This window comes from Ruditapes philippinarum, unplaced genomic scaffold (assembly GCF_026571515.1).
Source record: "Ruditapes philippinarum isolate M1 unplaced genomic scaffold, ASM2657151v2 ctg689_1_1_1_1, whole genome shotgun sequence".
NCBI classification, from domain to species: domain Eukaryota; kingdom Metazoa; phylum Mollusca; class Bivalvia; order Venerida; family Veneridae; genus Ruditapes; species Ruditapes philippinarum.
This window is the reverse complement of record NW_026858375.1, coordinates 37,091-65,090: the sequence shown is the minus strand read 5'-3', so window position 1 is coordinate 65,090 and position 28,000 is coordinate 37,091. Positions and strand designations below refer to the sequence as shown.

General features: G+C 32.6%; 1 protein-coding gene across 1 annotated transcript; it reads left to right on the top strand.

Annotated features, from left to right (window-relative positions):
• The first annotated feature begins 103 nt into the window (after window positions 1–103).
• Window positions 104–27,408, top strand: LOC132753021 (phosphatidylinositol 4,5-bisphosphate 3-kinase catalytic subunit beta isoform-like). Its single transcript, XM_060743432.1, has 8 exons — window positions 104–2,811; window positions 6,688–6,791; window positions 9,967–10,068; window positions 12,514–12,609; window positions 20,328–20,463; window positions 22,219–22,310; window positions 23,405–23,533; window positions 27,361–27,408. The coding sequence occupies exons 2-8, from the start codon at window positions 6,747–6,749 to the stop codon at window positions 27,406–27,408; spliced, it is 648 nt and encodes a 215-aa protein (XP_060599415.1). The 5' UTR covers window positions 104–2,811; window positions 6,688–6,746.
• The last annotated feature ends 592 nt before the right edge of the window (window positions 27,409–28,000 follow it).

The window sequence follows — 28,000 nt, the reverse complement described above, 5'->3', positions numbered from 1 at the left end:
CCAATGAGCTGAATTTTTGACAGAGTCAGTGTTGAAAGATGTTTACTCAAATGCTGTATTTTTAACAGAACATTCCATTTAAAGGTAGGGTCAATGGCGAAAGTCATTTTAATGACATTTTGGTATGGTTTAAGTTGTAACAGTCATGCAATTTTTGACTGCTTTGCATAAAAATCGAGCATATGAGAACACATGCACCATGATATAAACAATTGTATGGACGCTCTTACCAGAGCTACATTATGGGGTTTGGTCTATCGTTCTCATAACAATAGATGTCTTTGATGTCATTCATTCCGTTTCTCTTGTGGGGTTATTTTCTGCATTGTGGGGTTAAAACGAACAAAAGAAATAACAATAGAAAACCCCATAATGTAGCTCTGGTAAGAACGTCCGTCCTTCCGTCTGTCAGTACGAGGTTAACCTGGAACGGCAAGTTGGATTTTTCTTAAGTTCTACCTGTAACAATGGCTTCTTAGTTTACACACTTACTAATCAATACAAAGTACATGATCTGGTTAAGTTACATAACTATGGCTTCCATATTTACCAAGTTATTGCCCTTTTCAGCACTTAGAAAATGAATAATGGTTAACCTGAAACGGCAAGTTGGAAATATCTTGAGTTCTATCTATACTAATGGTTTTATAATTTCCACACTTACTTATCAATACAAAGTACATGATATTGCCAAGTTTTATAACCGTGTCATCCATATTTCCCAGTTATTTCCCCTTTTCACTTTGAAAATAGGGCCTTCTCTGGTTAACCTATTCCGGCAAGTTGGATTTATCGGAAATTTCTCTTAATTGCTTAATTTATTTAATGATATCTTGCATATTTTGTAGGTGGATACCTTTAAAGGTCCTCTAATTTTTTGTGAAGTAAGTGGTCTCTAGGGTCAAAGTCAAGGTCACTGGTTAAGAAAATAAATTTAAACATTTTGCTCATACAGTCTTTATTTTTTGATGGATGTCTTTCATTTTTAATACAAACATGCCAATGGAGGTCCTCCTTCTTTGGGTATAGTAAGGGGTCATTTGAGTCAAGGGCAATATCACCAATGTCAAGGTCACCAATGTTAAAAATAGATTTTTACATTTTTAAAGGTGTTTACCATATTCTATAGATAGATGTCATTTATAATTGATAGGAACATAAGATTTGATGGAGTAAGTGGTCGGTCGGGTCAAGGTAACCAGTGCTAAAAATAGATTTTTACTCTTTTGCTTATACAGCCTTTATTTATTGACAGATATATTTCATATTTGGTAGGAAGATAACTTGCATGGTATTCATACTTTTTATTGGGGTAGGGATCAGTGGGTCAATTTCACTTGTGCTAAAAATAGATTTTTTACACTTTTGCCCATACAGGCTTTATTTATTGACAGATATATTTCATATTTGGTAGGAAGATAGCTTGCATGGTATTCTTCCTTTGGATGGAGTTAGGAGGTCAGTTTGGTCAAGGTCATCGATGCTCAAAAAAGATTTTAACATTTTTGCCCATACAGCCTTTATTTATTGACAGGTGCATAATATTTGGTAGGAAGATAACTTGCATGATATTCTATAGTTGTCAGTTAGTCAAGGTTAAGGGTGCCAAGTATAGATTTCTTACATTTATATATATTTGATAAAGTTGAATATTTAACACTTCACAAGTCATAGCAATGACTTGGCAACTAATACATTTCACAATTACAAAATACCATGACTCTGTCAAGCTATATAACTTGTGTTTACAATATTTTGGCAATGTTTCTGTCTATAACTGAGTGAATGGGTAAACATTTTTTGAAATATTGCTACTGACAAGAATCGGAGACGGGGGTATTTGTGTTTAACAAACACGTTCTTGCTTAATGAGCAAGTGGGAGATATTTTTCTCCTAAAAGAGGGAGATTTTAGAATTTGTAATACACAAAGAAGGAAGTTCTGACATCAAAAAGAAGGACATTTCTTTAATTTGTGAAAATACCCCTTATTTTACGAAAAATCTTTGAAAATATGCCTGAAAAGAGATGGAGTCTTCTGCTTAAAGAGCGAGAGAGAGTTCACATGTATGTTTTTTCCATTATGTTAATTTTGTTTGAAGAGCTATGAATGTGTTCTTTACTCAAGATTTGATTGTTTATTTCAAAATATAAATCAGCGACCATCATTAGAGGGTCTACCTACTTGTATCCATTGGACATATGGAAGTTGTTGTTATTTTAAATGTCTTGTTTATAAAATTATTCATTAACTTATTTTTAAAAACTTATATGGATAATCTTATTTGTAAACTTATATTCCTAAACTTATGTGTAAACTTATATTCATAAACTTATATTCATAAACTTGTATTCATGAACTTGTATTCATTAATCTATTCATATACTTATTCATAAACTTGTATTGATAACCTTTTTCATTCACTTTTTGATGAACTTGTATTCATTATCTTTTTCATACACTTATTCATAAACTTATTTGTACACTTGCAACCAAGTCTGTATTAACACAACAGCATAGTTTACTTTACTTCCTTAAATGGTTTGACTACTTTTTTTCTGAGAGATTTTGTGAAGTGATAGTCAGATAAACTGCCCACTTGTTTAACTTCCTGCATTTATAAAATGACTTGTACAGATAAAGTAAACAATGTTGTTCTCCGTACAGTCTATTGTACTGCAACGTTAGATACCAGTGTATGTTATATAAGAGAATGTAAAACAGTGAATAAATTAGAAAATGTGTACATGTACATACATTGTAATTTTATAAATTATGATGAAATATTATTTTGGAATTACGTTTAACACAGTAAGTACAGTGTAACTTCTGAATTCCGGAACTTCTAAAATCCGGAAACTTCTGAACTCTGAACATTTTTCACAGTCCCAAAATTTCTCCTTCTGTTTCCTATGTAATCAATACTTCTGAACTACTTCTAAATTCTGAATTCCGAACGATTTTCTGGTTAAATTAAGGTTCTATCAATTCAAATTTACTTCCGAAATCCGGGAAATTGAAAAAGGGGTCACCCGGTGAAGGAATATAATACTTGTGAAACTTAAAAAATGTCATTGTCTTCCAATTAACAGTAACCATTTAGCTTGACACTTTTAAGAATCACAACCTGTCAAGCATGTCAAACACTTGATTAAAGTGTGAAAGTGGTATAATGTGATGGATATTAAAAAAAAATTACAGGTTATTAGCAGGCTGGTACTTCATGAAATGTTCTAAAGGAAAATTGTGATAATTAACATTATGCTATTGTATCAACCAATTCTGTTACAGGTGACAATGAAATTTAAAATAGTTAGACACTTAGACACTTTTTAAAGTTCTATAATTTTGCCATTTTATGAATTTAAAGATCTTCATAATTATATTTTTCAGCATGTCTTACTTAAACACTTAATGTTTAATGTTTCTAGGTTTTCAGATAATTCCGAACTTCTGAATTCCAGAAACTTCCAAATTCCAAACTTTTTGGCTAGTCCCACAGGTGTTCGGTTTTCAGAAGTTACACTGTATATAGATTGACAGATGGTTTACAGTCATAATACAGGGTAAAAGATGAAAATGCGGAAATTTTATTAACTTCCCCTTTCTTTTGTTGAGGATGACAAGCTGTATGATGCATACAGGATTAACAATTAGATCTGTTACTTTGAAAATACAATTTATAAAAGATTGTCTTAGCTGAATGCAGTGGAAAGTTTTCGTGAATCATATTGGATTTATTAACAAATCTTAACAAATATAAAACATTGTTTTTATTTTATGACAGTTGAACCTGTGTTGAAAAAAAAACAACATTGATTTAAAGACCACCTATAAATTTTTTACTAAATAGCAATTGAATTTACCTGTTTGACCAACGCAGACCAAGATCAGACATGATCGTGGTCTGCAACTGTTTGTTTTTTGGTCAGTATATATATGTATTTTGAAATTTTCCCTGTAATTTGTGAATGGTTTTGTCCAGATTGACGAATGGACAAATCCATTTAAATGTTTAGGCATTGTCAGGGTTTATAAACGATCAGAATAAAAATATTTCCTCTTAAATGTTATATGATTTATATGAATCATCCTGTTTACAGACTTTGGTCAAATATCTTTAATAATGTACGATTATGTACAAGATTTGTGTTTATATAGCGTCTTTTTATTGTGTTTATAATGTTTATTACCACTGTGGAGTTCTTTAAGTGTACTTACCAGTTACCAGTAACATTTAACCACTTGCCCCTCACAGCTATGGGTTCGATTTCCTACAGGGACTTTGGATTCTTTCTTGTGATGAAGCTATTTGGCTAGTTTAAAGAACATTGGTGGTTCTACTCAGGTGCCCGTTCGTACCTGAAATAATGCCAGAAGGGCACCTGATGTCTTCCTCCTTCAAAGCTAGAATGTCACCAAATGACATATACTGTGTCAGTGTGACATAAAAACCCTATCAAAACAAAACCAGTATCATTTGCTGCAATGAAACAGCTCCGTGATAATTTTAGTTCCATATTGGTATAATTAATTGGGAAGAGGCCTTAATTAGCCTCTCAATTTTAGGAAATTTTATCAATATACACTGTAATTGCTAATTTGGGAAGTATTAAAAAGCTATTTTAAGACAGATCTTTAGGAATAAGGAAAATATGATTTCATTACAGAAAATATCTATTGGGAAGAAACCTTTCATATGCCTCCTTATAATTGTACGTAGGCAAATAATGTTGTTATATATGTTTCTTATTTTAAAAGGTTGCTATTTGTTGGACTGACTTTGTACCAAATTTTACTTACTGTCTGTTGTTTGCTTTATCATTGAAACCATTGAAAATGGAAACGGACAATTTGAATTCAAAACTAGGCAGTTCCATTGCACATTATTTATCAATGACAAGTGTATATACTTTTGCATTTTGGATGTCATTAATAAAAAGCATGACAGTCCTATTTCATTAATATTATGATTCATATTTTAAAATTGTCAGCTGAATAAAGGTATATTTTCATAGAATTAGGCCTCTAGATTTTGACTTGATTTACTTGTGTATGAAATAGATTATTAAAAGTAACTACTCTGATGTCCAAAAGGCAAAAAACATAAAAGTTGGATCAAAATATATGCATAAGCGAGTGAAAGCATATACTCACAATTAAACTATTAATAAAAAGTTTCATTTTGTGCAATTTTTTTAGCATGATTTGAGTTTAAAATTTTCAAATGCTTCTCATTTTTTGAGTCTTTGTTTTTGCAATTAAAATGTTTATGAAAAACGATTTTTTGAGTCTTGTGGATTTTGCTAAAATCAAGCTCACTTGCTGCTGCTTTTGCACAAGGCCTGCAAAATCTTATTTTGACTTATTTCTTAACTTGTCTGTATAATAGTTATGAAGTTAATATTGAAAATTTCCTGTCTGTACAGGCTGTGAGTAAACCTGGGCAATATGAACAATTAATTTTGACATCCCTGTCTGTCGTGCTCTATGACATCCTATCCTTATAAAATCTATTGTAGTCAAATACGAATTCTAGGTAAAAATACTCTTACAATAACCACCTTTGTAGTTTTTACTTTGAAAACAAAATTGTTTTTACTTCTTCACAAACAGCGCAAACTTTTCAAAATCATTTGTTTGAAGTGCATGTATTGTCACTTTAGTGTAGTAATACTGGTTAACTCCTATTAAATTATATAACAAGTTAACCAGTTATTGCACTAAGGTGACATGTAAGAAGTTCAATTGTATTGTTCATTATTAGCTCTCTTACTACATTTATTTCATAAATGCTCTCAATGGTACATTTGATTTATAGAAAATAATAATTATCCTTCCTTGAAATACATAAATATTAAAATTTTATACTCATGTAAATACCTGAAAACTGCAACCTAAGGTTCAGGGTCAGCTATTAGTATAAAGGGGGATACTCCATTTGATGGAGATCTGTGTCAATATATTTTGTGCAAAATTTCAAATTATTCACGACTTTTTCCAGAATAATAATTTTTATTGTGTAAAATGACCTAAAAAATGAAAGCATTATAACACTTAAACTCAAATCGGGCAATCAGAATGGCAATAACTGTTGATTTTCAGTTCTAAGAATATTTCTGTTTTGTTTATTTAACTGCCAAAAAGAACATGTATATACATGTATATATATATTTATATATATGTATGCTAGTAAATATTTTGACTTGACTTTTACTATGTACATTTTAGGTAATATTTTTCTGTTTGAAGTGCAACAGTTGAATAAGCAAGATTGCCCATAAGTAGTGAAAGAGTTAAGGATGTAAAATGTTATCTGTGTAACTGTAGAGTAAGATTAGTTTGTTTAAACGGCGACAAACAAATAAACAAGATGTATAGGACATTACAATATAGTTCAATTAGTTACATATTAAGTGTTTTAATCTTATAAAGTCTTTAATATTAACTAAAGAAAAAAATGAAAGTGATCATAAAGTAAGACATAAATAAGGGAAGCTGAGTACCCATGGCGATCAACAATGGTGTACAGTATTTTTTCACCATTTTAAAATTTCTCAAATTTTCCAAAATTATTTTTCCCCAGTTCAAACCAGGGGCCTTTTTGTTTCTTTAATGTATAGTATGTATGTATGAGTTATGGAATTACCAATTATCGTAACTTTATTTATCTTATTATATTAACAGTGCAAGACTAGAAGAAATTAACAATGACAGGAACTGATCAGACAACTCAACATTAAAGTATGCCTCCTACCAGTATTGTGTGTATTCCAGATATCTCGAAAGAGGTATGTATAAAATATTGTTTGTTTCCCCTCCCGCTACCTACGCACAAAAATCACTGAGACCCAAAAAATCTATTTGTCAAACAAAAAGAACATACCCTACCTTGGCATGGGTCGTGGGAGGGGAGACATATAATTTTTTTAAGAAGGCCCAGACAGTTCTGGTTATAAGCTTGGTGAATGATGGATGGTTGTTGGGCAGGTGGCTGGGAAGCAGTCAATTTCTTCTATGTGCAACTCCTTCTTTTTTTAAGGGATTTCCTTCAAACTTTTATTACAGAATGATTGACATCCAGTGCATAAATACAGTCATGTTGATGGGATTTTGTGATTGGAGCATATTATATGAAACTGAAACTGTTCTATTTAATTAAACGCCTATTTCTATATACATATTCAATGGCGTTGTACAAAAGGATAATAAAAGTATGTACATATAGATAAAAGAAAACACATATGCATGACAAATGAACTACAAAAAAAATATGTTAAAGATATCAGCCGTGTAAAATATAAAGTATTAAAAACACAATCTTAAAACAATGCGTAAAATCTCTAAAATAGTAGGTTTTGACATTTTTCTTGAACATGTCCAAAGTCGAAGACTGTCTTATATACAGAGGCAATTTATTCCAGAGAGTTGGACCAACGGTACTAAAACTCCTGTCGTTAAATGTTTTCCTTTTGTTAAAGGGGACAGCAAAACAATAATCCATATTATCAACAGATCTGAGATTTGGTCTTTTTATGACAAGCTTGTGTAACAGTTCTGTTAGATAAACCGGAGCATTGCCCATAAAACAGTTATACATTGTACATAGTATTTTAAAATTGATCCTAGCTTTAATTGGTAACCAATGCAGTTCCAATAAAGAGTCTTTGGAACTATCATATTTTCCGCGTTGCAAAACAAGTTTAGCGCACATATTCTGGATACGCTGTAATTTCTGTAACTCACTTTCTGAAATGCCAAACAATATAGCGTTGCAATAATCCAAATGTGAGATTACAAGCGACAATACTAGGATTTTTGTGGCGTCCTGAGTCAGATATTTGCGAATGCTCTTTATTCTCAAATAATTTAACATGTCAGTTCTACACTTGGTCTTAACATGTGTTGAGAATCTTAGGCCCTCGTCTAAGTAGGCACCTAAGTATCTTATGACACTGACATTTTGAATTTTATCACCGGCGATATCAATTTCTTTAATTGAACATTTACCAAGTTGGGCTTTATTGACTGACATTTTCTTTTTCTCCCCTTCTGCATAGCGGAAAGGGGATTAAAGGAATGGCCTCCGTCTGTCCATCTGTAACATTTGCATGTCCGCTCCATAACTTTTAAACCGCTGAATTGTTTTTCAAATAACTTAGCACCAGTGATCACCATAATGAAACGATGTTCAGAGCACAATAATTGGGTTGCTTCCCTCAAGGTCAAGGTCACACTTAAAGGTCAAACTTTAAAATGTCTTTATTTCATAATAAAATGTCTACATTTTTTAAATCGCTGAAAATGTTTTAAAATAATTTTGCACAAGAATCATTATAATGAGATGATGTGCAGAGTGCAAGAATTAGGTTGCTTTCCAAAAGGTCAAGGTCACACTAAAAGGTCAAACATTGAAAGTCTTCATTTCATAATAAAAAGTCAACATTTTGTTGCCGCTGCATAACTTTTTAGCTGCTGATAATTTTTGGAAATATTTTGGCAAAAGTGATCACCATAATGATACGATGTGCAGAGCGCAATAATTGGGTTGCTATCCAAAAGATCAAGGTCACACTTCAAGGTCAAATGTTAAAAAGTATACTTTTCGTGGCCGCTCCATACCTTTTTAACCACTGAAATCTTTAAAAAAATAACTTGGCACAATTGATCACCATCATAAGAACATGTGCAGAGCGCAATAATTGAGTTGCTTCCCCCAAGATCAAGGTCTCACTTATAGGTTGATGTATAAAAGTTTCATGTCGATCCCCTCCACTTTTAAATAACCACAGGGTCAGTGTTATCTGTTCTCCATAACTTTTTTACTGTATGGAAGATTTTAATTTTTAAATAACTTGGCACAAATAATCACCATTGTGAGACTATGTGCTTATGATATGCATGGTACAACATCACGGTTATGGTTGGTAAAAGGTCAAGAAGTACACATTCATGTTCACGCGGAAGGGATTTTAGCTGTCCTTCAGACTGCCGTTGTTGTGACAATTTCTGTCACTTGGTTATGTTTGTTTGTTTTAACTAGATTTACGGCTTTATTTACTGGTGAGACAATTTCTTACAAGTGTATTATTTGTACAGCTACTAAGCTCTATTAATCAAATCTCTGAAACTACGTAAGGTAAACACAGACTCCATGAACCGATGTTCATAGAAAACAATTTCTTTTTCAAAGGGCTTTTAAGTTGTGTTTTAAAGTTTGTCCGAAACTTCCCTCCTCTTATACCACTTATGCAATTTCAATTGAAACTTTACGGATTGAATTGAAGATCACGTCCTTGCACATAGTACAAGGGTTTTCCGCTTGAAAGATTTTTGTCCAGTTATGGCCCTTGAATGAAAAGGGTGTTAATAAGTTTATCAGGACTACTCCTCTTATACCATTTATGCAATTTCAATGAAACTTTACAGGATTGATTGGTAGGGCAAGTACTTGAGCATTATACACAAGTTTCTTTGCTTGAATTTTTTTTAAGCTGAGTTATTACCCTTGAATAAAAAAATGTTTGCCCTGATTTTTGGGTTGTCTGCTACACAGTAGCTGCAACATGCAATTGACTATCATGAGGCGACACATGTCATCAGCTATGGCCCTTGTTATAATAATTATGTCATTATATGCCTTTATAAAAAGTAACATGTGTACACATGTGTATGACAGTCATAATAAATTGACATTATTTTAGTTATACAGAATTTATTTTTAGCTGGTTGTGTAGGAAGATAATATAGCTACATAGAAACACTTTTGAATCTGTTCCTTGAACCAACCAGTCCTGAGCTATGAGTTTAAAGTTTCTTGCCTAAAGAAAGAATGCCTTGCGTCTGACATATGAAACAAAACCTAATGCATCTGACATGGTTTGAACCCACTCATTCAGCCATATTTAGGTTTCTTATCTGAGAGATTAACCCACTGCAACTGAATATTTTGCGTGTTGTTTACAGGTATCTGGAGATGGGAGAGTTCAGATTGACTTCCTACTTCCTAACGGGGTGTTTTTACAGCTGGATGTTGACTTCCATAAACCACTAGATCTACTTAAACAGGTTTGACTTTCCATAATATTTTAAATGATATATAAGGATGGAAATTTACAATCACCAAAATGTTTGCTGAATTGTTTTGCGAATTCATTAATTCTTATTATGCTTATTTATATCTAAAATGGACTTGTCAATCTTTCAGTCTTATCAAGGGCAATTATCATTTGAAGGTAAAGGTTTTTAGTATTGACTGACTGAATAGTCAACATTGCAGACAATGATTAGGTGCAGGGTGGCATGGATTTGTGGGTCAATCTTGGTTTGCACTGGTCATATGGGTAGAAACTATACCTGTTAGTAGGCCAAGAGTTAAAATCCCTTTACCTCTCATATGTTATAATATTTGCTCATATGAAGATTCAAGAATATTAAAGGTTACAGAAGGCCTGTCTGACATACATGTCTATTTAACAATTTTCTTGTCTGTTTTGCAATAGAATAAAATATGTTTTATTTTAAAAACAAAATAGTTGTAAATTAAAAAACAACTTAATATATAATTTATATAAAACAATTTTGTATGTTCAGAGGTACATATTTATTTTGTTTGAAACAAGGAAATTTTTTTTGCATAAGTTACGGTACATTTACATTTAATTTACAAATATATAAGTTAGTAACTTAGATAACTAGATTAAGCTCTCAAAATGGGTCATAATTCTTTTAAACAATTGGTTTTAAATTAAGAAGTGAAGTTTACCTGAACATGTAGTTGATACTTAGCCATGCTCGGAAAGAGAAGTTGGGGTGGGGGATGTTCTCGGGATCAAGTTTATGTTTGGTTTTTTTTGGTGAAAATAATGCAAAAAAAATCCACTCATGACCAGCTTGCACATATGTAGAGCCATACTAATTATGACACACATCAAGGACATTCATTTCTAAAAATAGAAGATCAGGAAACGAATCATTGGCTTTACTTCTTTAAATAAAGTGAGCAGACCAGTAGAGTAGAGGTATCAAGGCGTTTCCTTATTCTTTATGAATTTTATCGTCAACAAATTTCTTTCTCTACCTTAATTGTTTTGATTTGACAATTATATGAAATGACTTATCTAAAAGTAACATATTTAACCTTTAGAAAATGTGGAGACTGCTATAATATTGCAAAAAATAAGCCAATAAAAGATGGTTTAAAAATTAAAGCAAGGCAACTTTATTACATAAATTTAAAATGGAAGCTGTTTAAAATTCAGTTTTGTCACTGTCGGGTTTCAGTTAACAAAAGCCACTGTGACAATTTTTGTTCCCTCTTTTGATAAGCCTGCTATGAAGTGGTCTGACAAGCCCTTCAGATTCCTAGTACTTAAACCTATTTACTTTGTCTCGTATCTAACTACTTCACTTTATAGCTGTTGCATCAGTGACCTACCAGCCACATTTAACAATATAGCTTTTGTTTCAGTTTCAATATATGATACAAAATCTTATTTTAGTAGGTACATACTTACTTTATTTTGTTATGATACAGGATGCAAAGCAAGAATTATTAACTTTATGCAGCTGTGGCAAAAATAAGATCTGTGGAAATAGTTCTTTATAAGAAAATGTCACATGGTGAGAATAATGTGCAGCCGGACCAGGTCGCAAACCAGGGAAAGTTAGAATTCTGTACTGTGGTTTTTTACGGCAAGAGCTTTCCGGCCCCTTACACATTTCTTCCCCAAATTAGTAAACAGTTTTATATTGTGACATGCTCCATCACAACATTAAAATTCTTTGTCAAAGTTTTAATGGGTGCAGAGATGTATTTACATGTATATTGAATTGGAACTATATACCATCACTGCCCCATATTGGGCACCGAATGTCACAGGAGAGAAAAATGTGCAGCCTGACCTAGGCTCAAACCATGGAAGTAAATGGTATCACAGCTCTACCAACTGAGCTGGCCGGTCACTTACATATTTTCTTCCCTAACTAGTGAACAGATTTATAACATGATATTTTCATTTATAACTTAACTTATTTTTCCATATACAAGCAGTTGGTTTGAATCTCATCAAAGACATCATATTGTTCCAAGCTGTCAAAGATAGCTTAATGAATGACTCAGTGATTATTCTCTAATACTTGCAAATGACTGAAAGAAAAACAAATTAATGGAGGGAACCAAAACTTTCTTCCACCAACGAACATTGATTAGGCGAACGAAGGATTTTTTCTACCAGTAAAACTTGAAAGGTCCTTCTTGACAGTTACATTAATTTCATGTTTTTATTTTCATTTGAAAAAGTAAAGATGTTTTGTAAATGTGCATGGTTATGGTGCTTGAATTAGTTGTTATGGGTTAACATTAAGAGAATATCACAGTTTAAGGATTAAGTACCAAGGTATATTTTGATGTCAAGTGCATGACATTGTACCGGTATACCGGTATATTGTTGCACTGATGAAAATTAATATGATTTTAAAATATCTACAATTATTACTTCTTGTGAATTTCAGGCTTTGTGGGAGTCAGCACAGAACTATCCGTTGTTTGGCAGATTAAAAGGAAAAGATTACTACTGCTTTGAATTCCTCAATAGAAATGGAGAAAAGGTAATGATCTTACTTATTATCACTTACAGATTTACCTTTTAGGATTTACCATGCTGGAATGAAAATTGATTAATTCTTTAAGTGCTGGACCCGAAAGCATTAAGCCTTTGCCACCAGTATAGACCAGGCCAGCCTGCATATCCGTGCAGTCTGACCAGGCTCTATACTGTTGGCTGACAAATTTTAAATATTCAAATTGATATTCCTAAAATTGATAATGGACAGTCCCAAAAATGGAAGTATGACAAGTCCATTTAAGATATTCAGCATGTTCAGGATTAAACTTTGTTATCGTTATAGAATCAGGCTACAGTTGTACAGTATGACCAGACTTTATACTTTGGGCTTGCCAACTTTTAGTTTTTCATTTTGATATTCCTAAAATTAACAAGGGGATAGTCTCTTTGAATTAAGACAATCAATAACAAGAAAAGCATTGATGCAAAGCATCAAAGGGCGACGCCACACGAATTTGATACTTAACAAAAGATGTGTACTTTATAGCAGTACCATTACATGTTACCTGGAGGCTAGGCCCAGTTTAAGTTGAAACAAAAACCAAAAAGAATAGACTCTGTCTTGCAAAGATGCAAAGACAATTTATAGTCATTTAACCAATCAAATAAGACTCATGCTATAAGAAAGAATTTCCTCAAATTTATTTTACCAGACACAAGGATACCTGAGTCATCAGCATATAATCACAGGCACGATTATCGGACCTGGGAAGAAAAAATATGACCAGATTGATAAAAAAACTGTGTTCATAAAAAAATGTAAATAATGACCCCCTTTAAAAATATAATATTAACTTAGAGTATATTTTTAAAAGGGGGTAATTATTTACATTTTTTTTTTTTGGTTTTTGACACTTTTAAGATGAACATAAGTTTTTATGCCCCCGGCATACAGTAATTGAACCGTCTGTCCGTCTGTCTGTGCAAGGTTATCCTAGAACGGCAAGTAGGATTTTCCTTAAGTTCTACCTGTACCAATGTCTTCTCAGTTTACACACTTACTAATCAATACGAAGTACATGATCTGGGCAAGTTACATAACTCTGGTTTTCATACTTACCAAGTTATTGCGCTTTTCAGCACTTAGAAAATGAATAATGGTAAACCTAAAACGGCAAGTTGGAAATATCTTAAGTTCTATCTATACTAATGGCTTTATAATTTCAACACTTACTTATCAATACAAAGTACATGATATTGCCAAGTTATATGACTGTGTCATCCATATTTTCTAGTTATTTCCCTTTTTAGCTCACCTGTCACAAAGTGTCCGTCCGTCCATCCGTCTTTCGTAATTTTTTACTTTAGATGACATCTCCTCATTAACCACTAAGCCAATTCAACCCAAACTTCACAGGAATGTTACTTTGGTGGTCACCTTTGAAAATTGTTCTAAGAATTTAATTCCATGCAGAACTCTGGTTGCCATATCAACCAAAAGAAAAAACTTTAAATATCTTCTTCTAAAAAACCCAAAGAGCTAGAGCTTAGATATTGGCATGAAACATCTTCTAATGGGCGTCTACCAAGTTTGATCAAATAAAAGCTTTGGGGTCAATATTGGCCCCGCCCCGGGGGTCATTGATTTTCCTTATAATTATGTGTATGGCAAAAACTTAAAAATCTTCTTTGAAAAAAAAACAAATAGCTAGAGTTTAGATATCAAGCACGAAGCAACTTCTACTAAGTGTTGACAAAGTACGTAAAATAAATAACATGGGGTCAAAATTGGCCCCGTCCCAGGGGACATTAATTTTCCTTTATATGTGTATAGCAAAACCTTAAAAATCTTCTTTGAAAAAACCCGAATAGTTAGAGTTTAGATATTAAGCATGAACAATTTTCTAGTAAGTGTCAACAAAGATGTTAAAATATAAGCCCTTGGGTCAAAACTTGCCCTGCCCCAGGTGTTATTTTTTACTATATGTGTAAAGAAAACACTTGACCAGCTAGACCTTAGATGTTTAGCATGAAATATCTTGTAATGGGTGTCTACCAAGTTTGTTCAAATAAAAGCCTTGGGGTTTAAACTGGCCCCGCTCCGGGGGTCTATATACAGGTGAGCGACTTCAGGGCCATCACGGCCCTCTTGTTTCACTTTGAAAATAGGGCCTTGTCTGGTTAACCTATTTCGGCAAGTTGGATTTATCTTAAATTTCTACTAATTGCTAAATTTCTTTAATGATATTTTTCATATTTAGTAAGTGGATACCTTTGATGGTAATCTAATTTTTTGTGGAGTAAGCGGTCTCTAGGGTCAAGGTCAAGGTCACTGGTTTATAAAATGAATATATACATTTTGCTTATACAGCCTTTATTTTTAAGTTGATGTCTAAGTTTAATACAAACATGCCAAGGGAGGTCCTCCTTCTTTGGGTGTAGTAAGGGGTCATTTGGGTCAAGGTCAATGTTACCAATGTCAAGGTCACCAATGTTAAAAATAGATTTTTACATTTTATACAGGTGTATTGACCTTACTCTAGAGACAGATGTTATTTATAATTGAAAGAAAAATAAACTTTGATGGAGTTAGTGGTCAGTTGGGTCATGGTCACCAGTGCTAAAAATAGATTTTTACACATTTGCTCATACAACCTTTATTAAGTGGCAGATATATTTTATATTTGGTAGGAAGATAACTTGCATGGTATTCATCCTTTTGATTGGGGCAGGGATCAGAGGGTCAAGGTCACTTGTGTTAAAAATAGATTTTTACACTCTTGCCAATACAGCATGTACAGCTTTTATTTATTGACAGATGTTTTTCATATTTGGTAGGAAGATTACATGCATGGTATTCTTCCTTTGAATGGAGTAAGGGGTCAGTTTGGTCAAGGTCACCAGTGCTAAAAATAGATTTTTTGTAAAGTCAAATAACTTAATTATTGCTTGAGATATTCAATTGAAACTTACAATACTTATTTATAGTAACAAGGTACATCAGATTGACAAGTTGGATAACTCTGCCTACAATATTGACAGAATTATGCACCTCTGGAACTTAGAAATTTTGGTTAATGTTTTTTTGTAAAGTGAAATATCTCAATTATTGCTTGAGATATTCAATTGAAATTTAAAATACTTTTTTATAGTAACAATGTTCATCAGTTTGCAAAATTGCATAACTCTGCCTGCAATATTTGCAGAATTATTTGCCCCATTGATACTTGGGCCTGTGCATATAATAAAAGCTTATTGCTTAGGGTTGCAGACATGTCATTGACATATATTAGACATAAAAGAGGACCTAACATGAACATCAGGGGGACACCATAGGTACTCAGAGCAGTTGTAGAATGAGTACCAGCCACATCCACCAGCTGCTGTCTATCAGAGATAATACTTAAACCATGTAAGAATGCCATTACATATGGCAGATGCTTGAAGTTTCATAAAGAAGAAGAAAAAGAACTTCTTCATGTGCAGAATAGTGTGATCAACTGTATCAAATGCCCTTTGTAGATCTCAAAATATCATACAATACTGCCTTTGTCCATTTCAAATTTAATGCAATCTGTTAAATGAATCAAACATGTGTCAGTTGAAAAACCACTTCTAAACCCTGACTGAAACTGCCTGACCATGACTCGAACCCATGACTTTCAGAAGACCAACTGAGCTATCCGACCGGCTATACATTTTATCTTTGATAATGAAACAGTTCTAAACCACAACATATTTCCCCACTATATTGATTTGTGTCCTTGAATTCCCCGATGTTTACAGAGCATAGTGAATTAAACTGATGCTTATATGAAGTCACAAAAAACTTAAAAACTCATAGTCTTAATTAAAATAACAATTTAAATATCATTGTATAATTATTTGTCCCCTACCGGTTTAACCGGAGGGGACTTTAGGTTTACCTTCCGTCCGTCTGTCCGTCTGTCTGCCATTCCGTCAGTCCGTCCGTCCACAAAACTGGATCCCGCGATAACGCAAAAAGTACTGAAAATATTTTTATGAAATTTGATATATGGATAGATGGCAGTATGGAGATTATGCACGTCTTTTTCTTTTCTTCCTATGTTGAAAATTCTGGTTGCTATGGGAACAAATAGTCTGAAAATATGGCAAATTTAACACATAAACTGGATCCAGTGATTACTCAAAAAGTACTGAAAATATTTTTATGAAACTTGAAATATGGATAGATGGCAGTCTGCAGATAATGCACATTTTTTTTTTCCTATGTTAAAAATTATGGTTGCTATGGGAACAAATAGCCTGAATTTCAAGATTTCTGATTTAAATTTTTCAGCTTTTTCACTACAAGTTCTTTATTTCTTAAAGTGTTTACTTCAAACTTTAAATATAAGTTTCTGGTCATCAACCACATCATATGTGACAAGGTTTACAACTCTAGCACACAAATTATCAGTATTACCTCCCTTGAACTCTTTTTTAAATAACTTCTTTATTTCCTAACGTATCTACTTCAAACTTCATATATATATGTTTCCTATTATCACTCAACATTTTTGAGAAGGTTAAATACTCTAGCAAGACTATTTCCAAAATTATGTCCCCCTTGAACTTTGATTTTTTTCGAAAAATTGGCATTTTTTACTCCCAACTTCTTCATTTCTTATAGGATTTACTTTAAAATCCCACATCGTAATAATATGACAAGGTTGTATAAACATTATTTCCTTACTAGGCAGGGAAACTTAACACATTACTGTGATATAGACAAACTTAGAACTCACAAGATTTGAGTTCATTCGTGTCATTTATTCACTGGTAAAATTGAAATCAGAATGTTGCTGGGGTTCTAACCGGTAGGGGACTTATGGATTGCTTGCAATACTATGATAATTGCTTGTTTTACTAAAATGGGCTTAGACAGTTATTGGTTGTGCCATTATTTATAACAGGTCAATTTGAAAGTGAACATAACTGTGCATATACATGTACAATATCTATTTTTTGTACAGATAAAAAACTAACCTTTTTTCTATGATAAGAAATTTTATGAAAGCTGATTTGTATTTTACATCAAGGGCACCGGGCGAAAACATGAAAATGCTACAAACGAACCAATTTGTGGTAGATTGTATTTTCATGTTTTCATCTGGCGCCCGGTTACTTTTTGTACTTTGTTGGTTTTCATGTGGCACAACTCATCCACTTTAAAATTTAGCGCACAAATTTATTCAAGGGCATGTAACAATCTACTCTATGAAAAGTCTGTTGTCGGGTTGACTCAGGAGACCTGGAAGTTGAGACCGATGTCCCACCATTACAAATAAATAAGACAGAAGCTGTCCTTTTCAAACTATGCACATGTTAGAAAACAAAATACGAATAACTATTTAGAATATGATTTTTTGAGACATTGTTAATTATATTGCTTGATCGAAGTTTAAGGACATTTCTAATCAATACATGTATTATCATTTATAACTTTAAATAAATGAAAATCTCATCCCTTTAATAATAATAATGACATAACTGTAACTCTTTAAATTCAGAAGTATCATAAGTTTCATCATATCAATATACGGTAATAGGACATTTCGGACCATGGACATTTCGGACCAGACACTTCGGACCAGATTTTGGGACACTTCGGACCATATTTAGGGACATTTCGGACCAGATTTTTGGACATTTCGGACCATGTGTTGGACATTTCGGACCATGAGTTAGACACTTCGGACCATTGTTTTGGACATTTGGGATCATGTGTTAGATATTTTGGACCATTGTTTTGGACATTTCGGACCAGATTAAATATTATTTTTTGATATTATGCATCAATTATTCTATAAACTAAAGAGTAGCTTTAGTATATATGAGACACCATGGAATGATTCTACACCTATCCCGATTTAGATTTTATATATTTTGCAATAGGCCTAAATGAAGAAAATTAAGGGGAAAAAAACAACAACAAAAACCAAAAAACAAGCAATGATTTGGTGACACACGTTTGCAAACAATTTATTATAAAGTATATACAAAAAGACATGACGAAATATAACTTTTTTCAGTTTGTAAGCTGTATAAGTTATGAAGATGAAATCAATTTCTACATTGTGTTATATTGCAGTCTGGACATCAAAGTTTTGACAATTAATCCATTTGTTTGTTGTTTCTTGTTGATTAAAACTGTACTTTAATCGCATTCCAATCAAACCAATCAATTTAAATATTTGTTGTCAAATTAGTTAAAAATTACAATACATACTTCATTAATTGAGTAAAAGGTGACACAAACGAGTTCTATTCAGCAATTAAAACGTGTGAAAAACTGCATTGCCAAGGATATCGATCGTTGTTCTTTATTACCTGCCAGAACACAATTTAACTTGGTAAAAATTTACTCTAAATGTACGTTAATCAATTTCAAAACATCCTGAAATAACAAATAATCATATATAAAAAAGGGACAAAATGGTCTGTTGGAAAAAAAGTTCTGGTCCGAAATGTCCCCATCATGGTCCGAAATTACCATCTCATGGTCCGATATGTCCCAAAATCTGGTCCGAAATGACCAAAAATCTGGTCCGAAGTGTCTGGTCCGAAACGTCCGTGGTCCGAAATGTCCGTAATTCTATAATATACTAAGATATACATGTATGCACATAACATTAATAATTCCCAGTTTCTATTAAATAAATATGAAATCCTTAAATCAACATTAACATGCTTTTGATTACCTTACAACTGGTAAATTTTATACAACAAAAGTAGAAAGTAATACCTAAGATTAACAGAAAAGAACAAATGATTTAGTAAACATGAGTTACTTCCCCTTAAAATATAGAAAACCTGAAACCTTAAAGAACACCCTAAACGGCAAAATTATGAAATGTTGCAGGCTCAGTTTTATTAAGCCATGCAAATTAATGGTGAGGTATTCATAAAAAAAATAGATGGCCATGTGGCAGCAGTAATTGCAGATAATCGGATAGCGTTCAACATCTGGATACTGGTACACTTTGTAAAAACAATCATTCTGTGCAACAGATAAACGTAATATGGATAAAATCAATAGGATATTCGTTAACAACAGTCCATTACCTATCCTAATACTCATTTGCAGGTGAACTTTCCTCTTGTAAGAAAATTTTGAAAATATATAAATGAATGGCATTAATGTAGACCACAACGATATTTGAAATCCGGGTTTTAGTAACTAAGGGACAACCTGTTAAACTGAGCCTGCAATTTCGTGAAAATAATATCACAATGCACATAAAGTTATTAAATACAAATATAACAACATATTTGTTTACTTTATTTTTACAAATCAAAATAAAACTAATTAACACAACATGACATTAACTGCTAATAATAACAGCTCCTTCCATAGGCCAAAATAAAAAGCATTCCATAAGAGACGACGCCGCTCACCAGCGTTGCCAATGAAGAAAGATCAAAGAAAAACATTTTTGAATATTTGGTACAATGGCACACTTGTTATACTGATAATTTTGTAACTTTTACGTTGTTCAATGTTAAATTTGAATTATCTTTCTAAAGTCTGGGCTTTATATCCTGTCAGCAGTCTACAGTATAAGTATGTAGCAAAAACATAAAAGACACACATGCAACATAAAGTTATTTGCATTAAGCTAGAAATAAGTTTAATGCAAATATTGTTATAATGTATATATAACTTAACTTTTATAGAAGGTAGAAATTTCTGGCTTGAATGAAATAAACGAAAATTATGATATTTATGCAATATAGGAGGAGGTTACAGATGAAAGTTTCCGCCTCAGTGACCTTCGACCAATCGGAAAGTTTCTCCGCCTCCAAGAGAGACAGGATATTGAAGGATATCAGACAATTGACAGACAGATCTCGAGTCTTCTAGGCAGTAAACGTAAGTGTTCCAGAATACAGGCTTGCTTTCTAGGTTATAAACATAAGTTTTCTAGGCTATAAAATTGAGGCACGTCATGACCAAACCAACATAGTGCGTTTGCGAACAGCATGGATCAAGACCAGCCTGCAGTGTCATCCGCGCAGTCTGATTAGGATCCATCGCTTACAAACCCCATAACAAGTAGAGAAACTGGTAGCGAACAGCATGGATCCTGATCAGACCTCGGGGATGCGCAGGCTTGTCTGGATCCATGCTGATCGCAAATCCATTATGTTGGTTTTGTCATAGCGCGGCTTAAATGTAGGCTTTCTTGGCAGTAAATGTCAGTTATCTAGGCTTGATATTAAACATCTGTTTCGTAGGCAGTAATTGCTAGCTTTCCAGCACGTAAACATTGTCTTCAAGGCAGTGCATTATCAGTTTCTTCTGTAACATTTAGTTACTCATATTATAAGCTTGGCTATTTGAAAAAAATACCCATCTCTTAATTGGGTTTTAAAAGTTTTCTCTGATTGCTTTTTTAAGCGGATCATTTAGTATACCATTCACCAAATGGTACATGACCCACATGGTGGAGTTGACATTGGTAAACCTTACCATTTAGCTTCTGTTTATATACTTAACAAAGGGATTAAATTGGAACTTAATTTGGATGATCCTGAATGAGTTTTTCTTGACAAACCATTTTCAAATCAAGGTTGCTGGACCTGTAATAACAAAACATTAAAATGCCATCACATTAAAGGGACACTCAGGCAAATTGATGACAAAAGATAGTAAAATTACCTTATGTACGCAAATTTCGCCAAAATGACATTTGTAAAAGTCCCAGCATAAATTTCTGTATAAATTCTACATATTTTTGGGTTTATGTATTTTGGTAAATATATCTATACCGGTATATGTTGAACCAAATTTAGATGCCTACAGAATCACCGAGTATTTTCAAAACTAGTCATGTGACTTTAACAAACCCTGGAAGTTACAAATACAGATATTGCGGATATTGTATGATTGAAACAAAGCTATATCATTCCTTTGACATGTTTTTTAACGTTTACAGAGTTCATTGTGACAAATATTGTGAAATATTTATGCTCTAACCTGATCCACATGGGTCAAGTTAGGAAACCACCATTTTCTTCTTTATAAGGAGTTGTGACAGCCTAGTTATTCATTTTGAGGACATTTGCAGATTAATGAATGAAAAAATCAAAACGAAGAAATGAAAATTTTGTCTGTGTCTCCCTGTAAAGTGCATTGACCAAAGAACTTAAAACTTTGTATGTAGGTGCACCTGGATGGGTAGGATGCATTAAGATTTATGTTATTTTTACCTTCCATACTCAATTTGGGTCAAAAAGTCAAAGGTCATGGTCAAATTGATTTTTGTAACATCATGTTTTTGTTTATGGTCAATAATTTCAAGTATGAATTATTACTTTGAAACTTGATAATTATGTGGATACACCATCATGAGTTCTGACTGACAAAAGGTTAAAGGTCAATGTGACCTTGTATTCAAATTATCTGTTTAATTTGAAAATGTCAAGTTACTATCTATTGTTAAGAAAAGAAGAATGTGATGCTCCTCAGACAACCCTAGGTCTTATTTTCAAAATGCATTTTACAAGGGGAATCAAACAGGTACATGTATATTGGAATCACATTAAAAAGAAATTAAAGATATTAGAATATGAGAATATGATGTGTATGCCACGTTTGTATCTAAGTAGTCTTTAATTATTTCAGTTACCATGGAAATGTATGCCATGCCAAGAGTAGAGGTAGACGATTTTAGGAAAAGGATGTACAGTTTTGCCCTAAGCAAAGTGCCACAAAATGTAAGTTATTCTATAAACGTGTATGTTAAAACCTTTATAGATGTCTGGACATATTGTTTTTCAGCTGTAAGTGGAGTCTGTCTATTTACATGTTCTAGGCCTGTTTTTATTACTGGTTTGATTTGTAAATTATATTTCAGACAATTATCTATACATGTTCCGCAATCCTCATAAATTCAAAGGCTAAAATGTTAACAAAGTGAGAGTAGTGGTCATGTGGTCACAAACACTTGTCCAGACATGGATATACTGTGATGTCAATCTACTGCTTCATCTAAAAAAGGACTCCACTGAGTCTTTTTAATATGATATGATTACAAATGACATAGTTGGCATTATAATCAATTGTGCTATTGTTGAAAGGAATGTCCATGGCCGAGTGGGTAAAGTCGTTGATTTTAAACCACTTGCCCCTCGTCACTTTTGTTTTGAAAGCCATCCAGGTACTTTGAATTTTTCAATGTGAGAAAGTTATCCAGCAAGCTTATAGAACATGGATGGTTTTACTCAAGTTGCTGGTTTGTGCATAAAATAAAAATAAAGTTATGGCTGTTATGTTATGTAGTTTAAGCGTTATGATTAAAGAGTTATTATGGGAAAAAATCTTATTTTATCAATTGAAAATTGATTTTCTCAGGGATTTTACAAATTTACTGTTTTTAAAAAGGGGTCTTATCCTTTAGAAAAAACCCAATTTCAAGAAAAAATAGAAGTTTCAGTTAAGAAAACCCCTGTAATAACCCTTTTAAAATTTTGGGAAATTTAACTCGTTGCATTTGTTGAAGCAATCCTTAAACTCCAAACAAATTTAGAAAAAATATCTTTTTTACACTGATTTTTTACATTTTTCATTCCCATTTTTGATATAAAACAGGGGAAAAGGGATGAACCCAATTTTTTTAAAAAGTGCTTTTTGGGCGATTAAAAATGGAGATTTAAGCATTTAATCTTTCAACCACTTTACCCGGGTATATACAAAAATACGGTATTTTTTTTTGGTGTTTGCAACTTTTTTATTTCTCACTCATGTATTATATTACTTCAAAATGCTTTTATAATTTACAAGTATAGTAATGCTTTGATTTTTTTACAAGGATTTCCACGCATTATTTGAGAACAGGTATCCTTTACAACTTCGTAGTACCGATCACTTGCCGGATGAACTGAAGAAAAAACTGAACAACGGTTACCTTGTCGTCTCCGTACGAATACAAGAAGCCAATGTGAGTTCATGTTATTGTCCTAATGAGTTGGCTCTAAAAAGTTTTGATACAAAAAAGTTCTATTATTTACATTTTGTTAATGTTGTTTGTATTTCATAAGCAGGCTTTTTCAGCAGGATGTATGTCAGGTTTTTTTTTCCAGGATTTTGAGAACATGACCTATACCCATAGAATTGGGAATTTCAGCGCTGTTTTGTTATAAATTGGGGGAAACCACATGACTTTATTTTGCATTGATTATATGAATGCAAAAATCACCGACTAGCATGGCACCTTCAAACATTTAAGCACCATAACAATGAAGAAGCCCTTATTTTCAAAGATTTTAGAATTTGTAATTCAATATTTTTATTTTGTAACTATTAATTGGGAATTTTTCCTGTGGATTGGGAAAATAATGTACTATTTTCAATTGGGAATATGACGAAATATTGGCTATAAGACAAGCCAAAAAAATCCCTTTATGTACATGGAAAAATTCAGATTTTGATTTCAGTTTGCATGTCTGAATTTCTTGCAAACTCATCTACCTTCTCTACAGCTGAAAAATAAATTTTGTGATTAAAATTAAAACTGAGATTTAATTCAGTTATACCTTTTCCTCTTTGCACCTTATTTCTTGTTAAATTTAATCTTGCAGTATTTTGGTTTTATCTTTAAAACAACAAAATATTATGACACCTGCGAAATATGTGAACATTTTTCTTCAAAGTTCACAAAAAATGAACTTGCTTTTTGACAAATTTTTTCTATAGCACTCTTTAAAAAATATGGAGTAGGAATGTATATCGTTAGTACCGTTTCATTAGAATTAGTTTAGTTTATACAAAGTTATTTTAGTTTGATCGTGTTGGAAGTTATAAACTTATTGAAACACTCTCGAATCCCTTCCTGGAACCAACCAAACAATCCTTAGATTACTGGTTCTGCGACGTGAAACCCTTGGCCGAATTGTCACCACTCAAAATTTAGAAACCACAGAGTTGAATTATAGGTGATGTTTTTCCCGGGGTCAAATATTTGGAGTAATTTATTTGTCTGTTTTTATTTTGAGAACAGAACCTGGTGGTAAGTAATCAGATTTTGCCCCAAGAAAAAGCAGAGGTTCATAGACTTGTATTCGTTCAATGCATTTATCATTTTATACTAACAAGTAGTTAAATCATAGAAATACTGGCTAGTAACTCTCTCGTTTGATTGCGGATCATACAGCCTACTCAGTTATAGCTGGTCTGTTTTTGAAGAAAAAGTTGAGCTATTACGATTGCTGTGTTTTTGATGCCATCATCATCGTGCAAAATGTAGCCCATTCATTATTAAATCATTTTGAAATATCAACATTAACTTTGAATACTTGATTATCCTGACAAATGGCAGTCACTAGTTATGGGGCATAATTCTGCTATATTTTTGAAGTTATGCCACTTTATAAGTTACATTTTTTTGTCAAAATGGATTGGACTTTTCAGACCATTATTTACAGCACCACATGCAGTGCTCTTGTTCATCATTCAAAAGCCATCAATACCTTAGTGCTGTCATAACTTTGATTCATACTTCATTTATTAACTTTCTAAATGCTAATTCATACTAGATTGTTATATACGAGGGGTGTTTAAAAGGTTTAAGGACTGTTGCTGTATATTTTTCTTTCATGGTGCGTTTTTATCCATATTTCACAAAATGTAATTTAAATAAGTGCTCAATATGAAGTATAACGCTCACTATCAAGAATAGACAAATACCGCTCGAAACTTGTTTCTATAGGAACCGCATAACGCATACCCGGAGCACTCCGATTTTATCGTATTTAAGTTAATGGTTCCGATATATTTAATTGATAATAATTTTGTTAAATTACTATGGATAACATCACGAAAAAGCACGAGCGTTAAATACAACGTCAACGTCATTACGTGAAAATTCTACTTGTCAATCGTAACAATTGTTTGAATGACAACAGTTTAAACATCACTGGTGCTTACACAAATTAAGAGAAAAATGACGTCAATAGGCGACGTTGAAGTCAGGGCAATCATCATGTTTTGTGTAGGAATTGAAAAGACACCAACAAAGACGTATAAAATGATTCAAGCATCTAGTACAACAAAGACATGTTGTATTTAGATGGCACGACATGTTCCGAAACGGAATAGAGTCAATATAGGATAACAAGCGATGCGGTCGACCGATGGATTTCCGATTTTTTCAGAAATCAAAACACAGCTGCATGGTCGACGCTTTGATTCCAGGTTGGAATTACAAATTGAAACCCAGAAAATAGTTTCGTAATTCGACAACATCTGGTACAAGGACACGTATTACAAATGGGCCAAGAGGCATACAAAATGTATCGCTGTGAATGGAGATTACGTCGAGATTGGAGTCGATATGACGATTGTAGAAATGTAACGTTAACATATTTAGCACTGACGTGACGTTAGCGTGCTCCGGGTATGCTTCGGTGTATGTTTTGTTTTATATGTAATTTAGTTATTGTTTAATGGTATTTTTATTGCTTTTCAATTCCTATTATTTATCAAACTACAGCAAAAGTCCTTAAACTTCCCGAACACCCCTCGTACATGTAGAGGTAGAAGGTTGTTTTAGTGACTTTTTACAGATGATATACAGGTGTCTTGTCTAGCAAATCAAGGTTTTAATGCTTTAGTTTTCACAGCTTTATTTAGCTTGAGAATTAAACAACAGGCGGTTCCTGCATGATTGACAGGCTTACAGTGTTTGAACACCTTCATACTGACATTATAACACTGCATATCTGTAACAATGATTTTAATTGGATAATTATGATGTAAATATCATGTTTATTGATACATTAACAAATTATTTTCTCTTTTAACGCATTGCCTGCTTGCATCAAACTAGTAATACCATACGGCCAGTGCAGACCAAGATCAGCAGGCATATCCAAGCCCTCTGATCATGGTCTGCACTTTTTACTATTCAGTCAATACTTTTTAAAATTGCCAAAAAATAATGAATGTGTTTCTTCAGATTAAAAGATGGACAAGTCCATTTAAGATATCTAGGGTAATTAGGGCAATGAAACTAGAAAGAAAGCAATCATGCAGTATAAAAATATTTGTAATAACATTTTTTGACAGGTGTTATGGCAATGTACTCTATATAAGTTAGATAACCCAAACCTAGGAACTGGGGTTATATATCCTTACAGCTGCTTATATTGTGTCATAAAACCTGTTAAAATGTTGTCAATACAGGTGCTTATCAAATCAAAATAAAATGTGTATGGTACTTTGTGTCAAATTCAATAAAGTTGTAGAATTGTAGAGAAAACAAAATAAGTTTCAGTTATGGTTTGAAAGTAAATTTTCAGTTCATTTTACATTAATATATGCTTTAATAATGACCAGTATGTATTTATAATATATGCTTGGCTTAGCTGTTGGTGTGTAATACTTACAATAATTCACTTTATTTCGTTTTTTTTATTGGGCATAGAAACACTTTTATATTTTTATTTAACAAAACGGGTGCAGTTTGTATAATTTCTTATATTTACTAGTATTTCATTTTATATTCAAAGAAGAATTATTAATTTGAACAAGAGACTTCTGTTGGATTTTATTGTAGTGAATAAACAGTTGTTACTAATTACCTAAAATTAGAAACAATGTACAAGTGCAGTTAGCAAAAATTTGCACAGAATGGATTTTCACAAAAGGAATCTCTTTCCAATTAAAGACCTTAATTTGAAAAACATACCTGCGAAAAATGAAATAAATGGGTTGAATTATATACATATTTCGATCATATCTATAATTAATTTGTATTTATGTTTACAGAAGCAAAAGTTTCTGATTCAATCACATGTAACAGAATTTGCCCTGTAATCATCAATAGATAATGCTGTCTGCAAGTGGCATAACCGTTCAACGAAAGTCCTTATGACTATTTACTCAAAGTGTCGGAAAGTGTGGGTGATTGGTAGAGAGGAAGCGTAGGCGTTCACGAACGAAAATAGTTTTGGGTGTTGTGCCTATGACTATGGTGTGTGTGTTGGTGGTGGGGTGGGTGTGGTGGTGGTGGCGGTGGGTGTGTTTTGTTTCTCTTTTTTTGTTGTTTGTTTTTGTCGTTGTTTATGTACTCAAAGTGTGGTTTTCGGACAAGAAGATTATTTGTATGGTAAAAACTACATGATTCACAATTCAAGGTTTTTATTTTGTTTTCTGTTTTCCTTGAAATAATACAATGTTGAAAAATATATTTTGAAGATAATTCACCTGCATTATGTTAAATGAGCTATAATTAAACTAAATGTTTTGGTTCACAAGAAATATGTGACTATTTTCTCTGTTTGTATATAGCAAAATCTTTGAATATTTAAGTAAAAGAGTTTGACATTTTTTTACAATAACAGACTAACAGCTAGCTCTCAAGTATCAGTACAATAAATTTAATTTTATAGTTTCATGGGGCATCCAT